At 42.0% G+C, this 13,246-nt stretch overlaps 1 protein-coding gene across 5 annotated transcripts in view; it reads right to left on the minus strand.

Annotated features, from left to right (window-relative positions):
• Positions 1 to 13,246, minus strand: part of ZNF516 (zinc finger protein 516) — a 108,338-nt gene that overhangs the window by 36,327 nt on the left and 58,765 nt on the right. For all 5 annotated transcript variants that reach the window (XM_069957876.1, XM_069957873.1, XM_069957874.1 and 2 more), the window contains one exon: positions 3,711 to 5,622. In XM_069957876.1, the coding sequence (XP_069813977.1) occupies positions 3,711 to 5,475 (1,765 nt within the window). In that variant the 5' untranslated portion in view covers positions 5,476 to 5,622. The remainder of the gene's footprint in view (positions 1 to 3,710; positions 5,623 to 13,246) is intronic.

A 13,246-nucleotide genomic window follows, 5' to 3' on the forward strand; every position in this document is an offset into this window, starting at 1 on the left:
CGTACATGTGCAGCTGTACCTACGGGCGTGGGAAAAATTTACATGCATCGGATGCATATGAACCGCGAACATACGCCCGTAGTATAGCTATGCTTTCCTAGCTTGATTCGAAGCGATCTGAAACAGGTCATTTACTTGGAAATCTTTGCCCAGCCCAATAAAACTCACAGAACCTTTTGGACCAAAAAATCAAGTTCAATTTGGCTGAAATAAGTACTTCGTACGGGACCGCATGAAAATCCACGGCCGTGAGTTGGAACATTTCCGTCCTCAAACAATGGTCTTGTTCATTTTTCACGGCGCCGTATACGATCCGGCCGTAAGCTCATATGTAGTGTGGATTGTGCGGGCGTATATCGTATACTTTCCAGCGAACGCATCAACCTCAAAACTACGTGCAGAAACATACGCAGTGTGAACATAGCCTCAAAGGGGTGAGCTGGTTGTGATCATACATGTACAATCCAAGATATGTGATGAGCTGCTTCCTAGCTATCTCCTAGCCATCTCCTAGCCATCTATCTCCTAGCCATCTATCTCCTAGCCATCTATCTCCTATCTATCTATCTCCTATCTATCTATCTCCTATCTATCTATCTCCTATCTATCTATCTCCTATCTATCTATCTCCTATCTATCTATCTCCTATCTATCTATCTCCTATCTATCTATCTATCTCTCTCTATCACATTACAGGAGGAGATATAAGAGGACAATGATCACATGTCCTTCATGCACCAGCATCTTCTCAGCCCCGCCTCCTCATGACATCACCACAGGTCCTTCATCCACAAGAATCCTCTCCAGTTCTCAGCCCCGCCCCCTTATGACGCCACCACAGGTCCTTCCTCATCGCTCTGCAGGCTGTCTGCAAAAGAAATAGCTTTTGCAGACAGCATTAAGCCTCTGAGACCTCAGTGGGCCCCTGCCAGTGTGGGCCCAGGAGCCACTGCCCCCCCTGCACCCCCCAAATTTCGCTTATGCCCTTCCCACTTAACCCACCACTGCCGGGCCTACACGATACCTGGCTTCGCTGCTTCTTTCTTCTAAGGCTCCAGACTCCCTGATGTCCTGCTTACCCAATCCATGGCTGCGGCGGGCAGGGCACTGACTAAGCAGGACACCGGGTAGCAGGGACCCTGATAGCTGCCGCTTTAAGTGGGAAGAGACTTCCACTGAGAGTTTGTAAAGCCATAAAAAATGACTGGACTTTCCAGTCTGGAAAGCAGGAGAGGTTTTCTATAGGGACTTGCTACTGTTCTGGACAGTTCCTGTCACGAATAGAGGTGGCAGTGAAGAGCACCGTCTCAGAAAGGAAAGAATACACCACTTCCTGCAGGACATACAGCAACTGGAAGACTTTATATTTTTAAAAATAAGTTATTTACAAATCTTTATAACTTTCTAACAATGTTGATTTTATAACTATTTTTTTCTCTGGGGTACCCCTGCAAAGGCTTGCTGCAGCAAGAATATATTACATAATACATATCCCCTTGTTTTTGAAATGGTTAAACAATGGTTGTACTTTAATACCAAGCTCTAACTCAGGGGTAGGGAACTAACGCTGTAATTGTAGTTTTGCAACAGATGGAGAGCCAAAGTTCCCTACCCCTGCTAACTCGCATTATCTGGAAAAGGGCACTTATTTACAGTCAGGACGATGCTTCAAGTTAGAGCAAAAAGACAGATTATAACATGTTATTGTCATTTTCCCTTGTACAGCCTTTCAGTAACCCCAGAGAGGAGACACATGAACCTTTATACATGTTCTTCTCCTTCAACCTGCCCCCCCACCCTTTATCAGCCAAAGAGCTAAGATTCCTAATCTTAATTTTTGGATTTTTGGTGAATTTCTCCACATAAGCACAAATAAGCATAGGCATAAAGTGTATGTATATATATATATATTATATATACACACACACACATACATATACATACACACACTCTTACATTCTTTAAGCCACAAACTACTTTGTAATGCATTTTTCAACATGACATTCTGATGCAAAGCTTCATGAAGGTGTTCATGAGTGTGAAGTACAGGATGGCATTTGCAGAAAATATGTGTGTGTGTAATAAAAGTGTAAAATATTTCATGAAACCAATTTATTCCAAGTCAGAACTTAAATACTGTAGTAATAAAAAAAAAAAAAAAAAAAATCATATTTGTCTTCTGTTATGCTCAGCCGATCGCGGCTGAGCAGCTGATGACGCGCGCGGGAGGGGGGCTGGCATGAGGGAGGGCTTGAGCAGTCAGGCCGGCCTCCTGAAGAGTATTCATCCCAAGATGGCGGCCATCACTCAGGGGTCGACAGTAGTTACAGAATTACACTTTTGTGTCTAGCGGCGGGGGGTGGAAACATGGGGAAGGGGGCCATTCACATAAATAACACACATTACAATGCTGTATAACTTTGTAATGTGTGTTATTTAGTGAAAAAACATTTACACCGCACTACTCCTTTAAAGTGATACTGTCACCACCACCCCCCACTTACTTCAGGTGCAGTTCTCTGCACCATCCGCAAGCTTAGATGCTGCACATTCACTATATATGTGCATAAAACTTGTGTCTTTTTTCCCTAAAATGGCTAATTTCATTCGTGGACAGAGTCACCTAGGTGGGGTTTCACAGTAGTTGGGCCCCCACCTAGACGGCACTGTCCACCCATGAAAGAGAGTAAGCAGGCAGGTGACAGTATCACAGAGTGTAAATACAAAAATCAAATGACCAAGAAGGATCAATTGTTTATCCACAAAAATCCACGGACAACTCCACTGCTACATCCGCATTTAATTACAAAATAAAAACAACAATCTGATACATAATGTGAACAGGGAGCCTGAGGAAGACATTGGTATGGCATTAAAAGAAATTGCTCCCTGTTCACATTACGTATCAGTTTGTTGTTTTCATTTTGTAATTAAATGCTAATATATCACTGGAATTGTCCGTGGATTTCTGCGCCATGGCTAAACAAGTCATCCTGCATTTCCTGCAGAATCCCTTTAAAAGTTATATATGTTTTAGGACTGTCTAATAATTTAGAGAATGTGATAATCTGACAGTTCTGGAAGCTCAAGTTCTTCTGATGCATTATACTTGCTGTATATAGCACAAACAATTACTAATGTCATTAAAACTGGTTTACTTTGTGTAAATTCACCATTGTTTACATTGTGTTAGCTTAAAAATGCATTGCAGCTTGTTTCTATAATAAAAATTAACACGTATTCATTCTCAGGATTTGAAGGGATTTATAAATCTAATCAATGATCAACTGTAATATATGTTTATCATGAACATAACGTATTCATGAACATGAAGTATCAAATAAGTGTAGTTTTGGTATGCTTTCTTTTCTTTTTCCTTTTAATAAACTCCGTGATGCGCCAAAAATTAACTGTATAAACAAAATTGAACATGTACTTATTACTACCAATTAGTACTACCAATTATGTATTGATTAAAGTAATATCTTTCACATTTAGGTGTTCAGATACAGGATTTGAATTCAAAGCCAAAAGTAGATTTAAAAAGAAAAGAAGTCTCTTAATACTTATCATCTATGTATAAGTTCCTGGTTTTGGCTTCAAAAACTGCACAGAAAACCTTAAAGGGGTGGGGCCATACAACTTGGCTGAGTGAAGGCAAATCACTGTCTTGAATATGACAGTGTTATGTCTATAAACAACTTCATTACCTGGTGATGATGTTGTTGCTTCCTCAAAGCTATCATCATCGGCTCCATCATCCCCAATACCATATGCCAAAGAGTCTTCTGGGGCAGAAGCAGAGTCAGGACTACTGGGTCTACTACCGGAGTCACCCTCACTATTTGATCCATATCTCTCATGCTGGGAAAGCGAACCACTCTCACTCAGACTTGTACGCTCTTTTCGATGAACCCTGGAGTGAAGCACCATTTGATGGTACGTCCTGAAAATCTTTCCACACTCAAAGCATTCAGTAGATTTGTTTTGAGAAGATCTGCGGCTCTGACGTGAAGGAGGTCTAAATTCTAAATCATTAGGCGTCTCGACAACATTCTCTGCAGGCTGCACGCTGCTTTTCTCTGAACGGCTTCCACTTGAGCAGTTGCGCTTCTTTGGATTGCTGGTATTGTTACTTTCTGGCTCCCGTTTACGCTTCTCCTGATTGACAAGTACATATTCACCTTTATCTCTATCATAAGAGACATCTGCATCAGCCAGGGTTTCATCCCATCCCAAGTACTTGACATACTCCGATGGCTCTGCCACTTTGCCTTTGGTGGCCAGCTGCCAAGCCTGATAGCTATTGACTGGGTCAAGTTCCGGTACTCTCTTCCCCTGCTCTGCATCTGTACTTTCAGGTACATCTAAAGGCTTTAATTTCAGATAGTCTAAGAAAAACTGCTTTGAAGCAGGTGCCTCTGAAATCACATTATGCAACTCATCACTTTCCTGTGTGGTTTTGTCTTCAGAGCGTTCTTCTATTTTACAGTGGATCAAATTGTGTGCACTAAGGCTTTCAAGGTTTGTAAATAGGTTTCCACATTTTACACAAACTTCATACAGACATAAGCCAGTCATTATTGTTTCTTCCTGAACAACATCATTTATAGTAGCTACTGGTTCAGTATCAGATTTGGGTTTGTTTTTGTTCCCAGTCTTGGGGCCGTGAGATTTCATATGATTTTTTAGAAACCATGGCTCCTTAAATCTCCTGCCACATATATGGCAACCATGGTCAAATGATCCGCGATGCTTTTTCATATGAGCTTTTAAAAACCATGCTTGACCAAACGCCTGGCCACAGATTTCACAAGGGAACTCGCCAGAATTAAGTTCACTTTTACCATTTTCTGAGTATGCCTCTCTATTCAATGGAATTGCTGTCGTGATATGGTCTTTTTCAATGTGATTTAATAAAGTTTCCTCTCGTAAAGTCATGTAAGTGCAAAACCTACATTTATATGGCTTGTGCACTTGTATAAGATGCTGATCAAGCTCCTTCCTTCGATCATACTTGTTTTTGCAAAACATACAGTTGTAGTCACCTGGTGTGTCGTCATCAACTACATCTGAATCTTCCATCTGGAGGGAGCCATTAAGGATTTTGTTACAAGCAGATGTGCTTTTTGTTGGACTTGCACATACTCCCATACCTTCCGATGCACCTAGCTCTCCAACATGTGAATCGCCCATTTCAACATCATTAGCCTGGCCTAATGTACCAGTCCTGTGGGTACGGAGGTGTATCTTCAAGTTTCCTTTCTGTGCAGCCCTATGATCACAGTAAGGACATTTATATGGCTTTTCCCCCGTGTGTTTTCGCATGTGCTGAGAGAGGGAGCTCTGGAAAGGGAAACTTTTCCCACATATAACACAGCTAAAACATGTTGGTTTGTCATCGTCCATATCATTTTTATTTGACTTAGCAGCTGATTCACGTAGTTCCATATCAAACTGTTTCCTTCTTTCCATTACCAGCAAAACATCAGGTCCAGAATTTACAGCCTATCCAGGACTGACTGGCAGGAGACTTCTGTATGTCGTTGTATGCTATTTAATAAGCATAACTTCTGGACTGAGCTTCACAAATCTGTACCACAGCGTTCCACAGGTTGATCCCTGCATAAAAAAAAAAACAAATCATGTTACTATTCTGATTAGAACAACAGTGATTAATAATACAAAAGGAAAATACAGACATACAGATTGCATTTGCACAATACAACAAAATCAAACTGCACTTCACGAATGGGACATTCTAAAGATTTAACAAAGGAAAGAAAGTGGAGATTCTGCATTCAAAGGGTACAAGATTATTCAGTCCTACACTTGAGATTGCAGCCGGCAGTGTTGTCGTTTGGCTGGTCTCCCTGAGTTCAGCAATCTGTTTCTCTTATACTTTCTTGCAGAGACAGCACCACTCTTGTCTCGAGTTCAGCTATGTTTTGCAATTAAGCTCCATTCACTTCAATGGAACCAAGTTGCAAAACCTGCACCCAAACTGGAGACAAGAGTGGTGCTGTCTCTGGAAGAAAGTGGCCGTGTTTTTGTAGCACTGGATAAACCCTTTAAGGTGTTTTCTCAACTTTATAAATATAGAACCTACATGTGTGAATGCTCACTAGGTGATGCCACCATAAAGCAAAAGTGATTATTTTTCATTACCTCACTGTGCTCTGTGCTGTAAACCTCTGCTTTAATGCTGCCAGGTCTTAATGTAGACAGGATTACACAGTAAAGAACTGTAATTCCCACAATTCCTCTACCCTTTCACAGACACTGCATCTATGGAAATCTTCTAAAAAAAAATCCTCTACTACAACGTGTAAGGTAGTGCTGCAATTACCATATTCACAAAAACAACAGATCTGCTACTTACACAGCACATTGTGAAACACAATCCTTCCTGACAAGGAGGCGTGGAGTACCAGGAAGCAGTGAAAATATGAGGCAAGTAAAGTATGACGTAGCATACTACTGGGAGGGGAAAAGGGGAGCTTAACCACATGTTCAGTGTATAGGACATCACACAAGCAGGAGATAAACACCAACAACCTGGTTATGTGACAACTGTGAGATGGGATACTTCAACATGAACTGGTGTTAAAAAAAAAAAAAAAAAAAAGTACTGTATAGTATAATTTTTCTGCACTTATCATATACATTAGGAAATTCACAGATGTATGCATACCAGGTTCATGAAAAATGTGAGCTGAAAATAGCCTTAGGGTAGCTTCACACATACGCAGCAGATTTGATGTTGCGGATCTGCAGCAGATTTGATCTAAATAACTGAATACAGCATCAAATCTGTTGCAGATCCTGTATGTGTGAACGCACCCTTATGCCCCTATTCCACGAGTCGTTTGGAGGAGCAAACAAGCGCTATTAGCGCTTGTTTGCTCCTCGTTCCCCGCTCGCTGCCGCCGCTATTCAACGTGGCGTCAGCGAGCGGGTGAGTGCGGGAGGGGCGGCGGGGAGCTGCTGGGGGGGCTGCCCGGGGGATCGCTGAACGTCCGGGCAGCCCATAGGATATAGCAGCGCCTGCTGCCGATGCTCCTATTCAACGGAGCGACGGCAGCAGATCGCTGCTATATCAGTCGCTTGTTTTTCAACATGTTGAAAAACAAGCGACTGCAACGATCAGCCGACATGAACGATGTCGGCTGATCGTTGCACTCTATTCCACGGGACGAATATCGTTTGTAGCGGCCGAATACAAACGATATTGCTCCTCTAAACAACCCGTGGAATAGGGCCTATACAATGCATTCCAGATGCACGCAATGCAGTATCGAAAGTTAAGAAAAATCATTTAGAGATATATCCAGTTTAAGGGAACCAATCAACAGATTGTGTCTTCTTCGGTAACTTTGTATGCAAAAAACAAAACAAAACAGTATTTAATGGGGTACCCTATGTAGGCATAGGGCGAAGACCAGACTGTAACTGGTCAGGGCTCTCTGTCTTTCATTGTGCATAGGAAGCCCAGGGCTCCAGATGGCGACCAAAATGGTTGCCAATGCAACTGACATCTTGCAAATGGCGCCCAGATTTATTAATCTGGGCGCCATTTGCGACTGGCCCCGGCGGCGGCGCGCTGTCTCTTTAAGGACAATGACCGCCTTCCGCACGCTGCACTGAAGCGTGTCCCCCCACACTGGGGACACGCTTCTCCAGTGACGTCATCCAGCACGTCCGTCATTCATTGGACGGACGGCCGCAGAGGCGCCACACTCCTCCAGCGCCTCTCTCCCGCCTCTCCTCACCCGGCGGTTCTTCAGGTTCACCCCAGCGGCACCAAGCTTAGATTGTGGGTGAGTGGGTGAGTACAACCGGAGGGACGGCAGGGGTGGCGGCCGGCCAGTAATGTGTGTGGGGGGACCGCGGCCTGGGCGGGGGATTGGTAGTGTGTCTGTTGTGATGGCGGCCAGGTGCGATAGTCATTGCGTGTGGGGTGCGTGCGTGCGTCAGTGCGTGTCAGTGTCTGTATATATAGACTGCACAGTACCACTTCCTTCAGTGTGTATGTATAGACTGCACAGTACCACTTCCCTCAGTGTCTGTATGTATAGACTGCACAGTACCACTTCCCTCAGTGTCTGTATGTATAGACTGCACAGTACCACTTCCCTCAGTGTCTGTATGTATAGACTGCACAGTACCACTTCCCTCAGTGTCTGTATGTGTATAGACTGCACAGTACCACTTCCCTCAGTGTCTGTATGTATATACACTGCACAGTACCACTTCCCTCAGTGTCTGTATGTATATACACTGCACAGTACCACTTCCCTCAGTGTCTGTATGTATATACACTGCACAGTACCACTTCCCTCAGTGTGTGTGTATGTATACACTGCACAGTACCACTTCCCATATACATTGCCACAGGGGCTATATGTCATCGGCTGCCGGGGGCTATATATATATATTAGTAGATCATTGCCGGTAAGATGGCAGCTGGCTGAGGGAACACACCAGCAGCAGGGGGGTATATGGTTGTCAAGTTGCAAGTTTCCATGTTGAACGTTTTCAAACTAAGAAAAGAAAGGATCTAAAGGAGGATGCTGCCGTGGCCTCTGCACACAGTAAGTCCCATTTAACATAACATTAATTTTACATGTTTTAAAATGTTGGCGATCAAATATTCTATTTGGCGCCTAAATTTTTCAGGTTAGGAGCCAATGGCTCCTAGGTAAATTTTTTAGTCTGGAGCCCTGAAGCCTCTTTTCCTGTCAATCACTTCCGCAGACAGTGCTGACAGGCAAAGAGCTGTGGACCAGTTACGGCTCAGTCTCCACCTCGATGTGCACCTCACACACCAGAATAGGAGTTACTGAAGATGATATGGTAGAAAGGAGTTTTAGCACATCTATTGGGCACTGCAAGTACCTTTATCAGCAGGACCATGGTGACTGATTCCCTCTAATACCAGAACATATACAAAATGTACAGAAAATGATGTAGTAGTAGTTGTATATCTTTAAAATTGCACATTACATCTAAAATACAACTTTTTTTATCATCTCACCATCAACAAAACATTAAAAATGTTAACGGTTTTGGTTCTATAATTAACTTCATCACTTTAAGCTACACTTTGCCAGCGACTATAATTTATGTGATCCCCCACATTCTTAATGCAAATACTAAATCTAAGGTTACAGCAATTTTTATTTATCATTTTTAAAGAAAACTAACAAGATAGCTGTCATTAAAAACAGATAAACAATTGGTAGTTTATTATCCAAGGTTCTAAATAGCTGTATGAAATGATGCATTCACTATTGGAAGAGTAAGTACCATTGATGACACAACCTCAGGCCTCTGCTGCTCTCAGGCCAATCAATAATCCATTATGAGCCAAATACATCTCTACTTTTATACCAAGAAACATATAAAAGGAATCTCTATGTGCGTTACAACCGAACAAACAAGGGAAACCATGGACATCATTGTAACTGGCACGGGTTTTAAAGCATGCCTTTTCATTATCCCCTTATTGGCCTCTGCACAGTTGTTCAGTTTAGGCTTCTTTATTGTTCTATAGTGCCCAATGAAAATGACAAGATCACAATACATACACACATCTGCATGAACCAATATTAATCCTAATCACATTTAACAAATGAGTGCACACATGCTAGATTCCCCATGTCTCTCTAAGTGTCAGATGTATGCCTCTCTAGTACTCACTAAGGCAGTCAAGCTAAAACAAAAGCTCTAACACACACACACACACACAAAAAAAAAAAAACTACTAAATAATGGCGATAGAACCAAATCGGATTTATTTATTATTACGAGTACACTGACACTTGAAAAAAATTATTATACACATCTTTCCTGGACTTTTTCCTTACACAAAAAGAGAAGTGTTGAATGGGGAAAGTAGTAAAACTAGCTTTCCCACAAATTTTATAGGGGGTGGTTAGGACTTTTTATATTCGTGAACTATCCGAGAAAGTTTGGGGCCAGCGTTCAGTATCCCCACCGACCAGATGTCAATGCACCATTTATTGTTTACCAGGCATAGTGCCATTCATCCTGTAGTGGCTGTGCCTGGTACTGCAATTCTCTCCTATTTAAGTGAATTAACTCCTCTGAAATACACTGCACCAAAAGCCTAAAAGCACCAGAAGCATTTGGTAAGGTGTAGCCAACAAATTATTATCTATTACCTTTTATATTACATTATAAAATGTAACTTTAAGTTACTATGAAATGAATATCTTAAAAGGGGTAGTGGGCACTAAGAAATTATTCACAAAATAACACACATTACAAAGTTATACAACTTTGTAATGTATGTTATGTCTGTGAATCACCCCCTTCCCAGTGTTCCCCGGTGCTCAGCCAATCGCGGGTCCACGTGCGGGGGTGGGGGAACACGGGGAAGGGGGCGATTCACATACATAACATACATTACAAAGTTGTATAACTTCGTAATGTGTGTTATTTTGTGAATAATTTCTTAGCACCGCACTACCCCTTTAAATGAGAACCAGTCACCTGGAAAATGTCATATAACCCCTCAATATAGCATACTATAGCCTGTAGAACTGTTTCCAGCCATATAAGTATTTACAGTATTTTCCTGCGTATAAGACTACTTTTTAAGCCAGGAAAATCTCAAAAGTCAGGGGTCGTATTATACGCCGGGTGTTGTCTCCCGGGTGGGAGCTGAAAAACTTTGGAACCAGACTGGAGAATCTGCAGTCACCGCATATGGTGGGGGAGCTAAAAAAAACAGCCACATTCCTGCCGTATGCTGCAACCGTATGAAGGGCAGAGCAAGCTGCAGGTGTCCGGGGTATGGAAAAAAAAGAGATACGGTAGAGTGCCCAGAAAAACACACCTATTTCACCCGTCTATCCGCCCTTGAATCCTGCTGGTATTACTGTTCCTCCTTCTCTGTCTCTCAGATCTCATTACTGTCTGATGTTTTGTATTATTTTAATGTGCGTTGGAAGAGGGATAGTCTTATATGGCAAGTATGTACCAAACTCTCTATTTTAACTAGAAAAGTTGGGGGTCGACTTATTCGCCTAGTCTTATATGCCGGAAAATACGGTAAGTATTGTTTATCAGCATTCTTGAAGTTTGCGGAACTCCTGCACCATATGCAAATCATGTAGGCATCTGAATCGTCTTCAGGGCAGTAGTAGTCATGGATGGCGCAAAATAAAGGTCTGAACTCACGCGCCTGTAGCTGTGACTCTCAGTCTAGGAGCCCGTAGCACCAGAGAGGGGCTGTCCCATAATTTTCCATGAGTGGCGGCATAATTATGGGACGGCCCTTCTGAAACTGCAGGCTCCTAGACTCAGAATTACACCTACAGGGGCATGAGTTCAGACCATTTTTTTTGCGCCATCCATGACTACTTAAAGCCCTAAGGACCGCCCCAATGCCTGCATAGAGGTAATTTGCATACACCACGGGAGTTTTGAGAACTTCATTTTCATGGGGAACGCTGATAAACAATACTTATATGACTGGAAACCGTGCTACAGGCTCTAATATGCTATACTAATAGGGTGTATGTTGTTTTCCAGGTGACTGGTTCCCTTCAACCAACCAAAACAAAATATTCCAACTGTTAGTAAATCTGGGACACTGTAGGGTCTATTTGATCCTCAAGGCCCTATTACACAGAGATCAGACCAAATCAGACTGTGCAATAAACCCAAAAATCAGCTGACGAATGTCCAAATGTTTGCTCGTCAGCTGATTGCTCTCTTTAAACATGTCAAAACAATCCTTTGTTGGCCGCATGTGTCTGTGTAATAAAAAGTGCAGTCGATAGCTCATTAAAAAGGTAAGGACTGCACGAACATCGCTAGCAATGTTTGTGCAGCCCAGACCACACATTTACTGAGCCATATACTAGATTCTGTAAGCAAATGCCAATCTAGCAAATTGGTGCTCACTTGCACCAGGGTTTGTGCCATGAAGTATGGCCTTAATTGCAGGCATTGTTTGGTTAAGTCTTTCCTTCAGTTTTGGTGTATTTACAATTGTGGCACATAGGCCATGGTAATTTGGGCGCTTTCTGATCATGCTTACATGCTGCTTGTCTATATTGTTCAAAAGTGGTATATGCTGCAAAAGATTTATGTGATGTTGCAATGTATCATTAGGGATGTATATGTACTCAGTTACAGGTAACAAAAAGCTATATACTAATAAAAAGAATCTCAAAGACCTAAGGGGGGGGGGGTGCAACCACAGCTGCCAAGGAAATGAGCAGCAGCACACTGTGTTTTGTTATGTATTTATAGGTACAATCCAGAGCAATGAGGCATGAGAATGCTGTTAAACATTACCAAACCAAAGAAAGACATTGCAAAATTACCCCAGTGTTGCAGCTATAGTGGTTTTGCAAGCAGTTTCAGTGCATAAATATTAATTGTGCTGTAAATACCAATTATACTGTGCAGGAAAACTGCTCGATAGTAGAAAACAATGGAAATACTACAGCAAACCCAGGCCAGAACAACAGTGGTGCATATGCAGCAGCTTTTAACTCCTTCCTGCTCACAAGAGCTTCCTGCTTTCCAGGTACACTGTATTCCAGCAGTTAATATGACCTAGATATTACTAACATGTCTAACCACAAAGACTGCAAGAAAAGATCATCCACACAGGAAAGATGACAAATCAGTGCAATAACACAGCAATTTATGACAAGCACATAAATAAATTTACTCCTACCTATCCTTTCTAACATGCCTAGAATTGTGATGAAGGATGGTCAAGCTACAGAAGCAACCAAAACAATCTAACAATAACATTATATCTAAATACCTACATCTACACGGAAATAAACATGGATAGAATAGGAAACGGCATGGCAGCTTTGATTCTGTATGTACGGTATATTTAGACAAAGCCATTAAAAAAATAAATAAATAAATGACGTGTGTCAATCAGGAATTCTAAGAATAAAGCATCTTTAACCTAGAGAGGCTCCAGCCGGCATCTGTACATGGCAGAGCTGCATATACACAATGTTAATTACGGTTTGCTGTTTGTTAATGTACTCGACATCACAGACACAATCCCTTGTCTCCTGGTAAATTTGAAAAGTATTAATGTTGGAAGCAGATTTGCAGCACATTGCTAGGAGACAGATAAGGTTTCCAGAAGACTGTAAACAATCACAACAACAAACAACTGTTCAGGCTCTGTATACATCATGCTTGGAGCCTATATTTGGGATATATGTCAGGCTCTGTA

This window comes from Dendropsophus ebraccatus, chromosome 2 (assembly GCF_027789765.1).
Source record: "Dendropsophus ebraccatus isolate aDenEbr1 chromosome 2, aDenEbr1.pat, whole genome shotgun sequence".
NCBI lineage: Eukaryota > Metazoa > Chordata > Amphibia > Anura > Hylidae > Dendropsophus > Dendropsophus ebraccatus.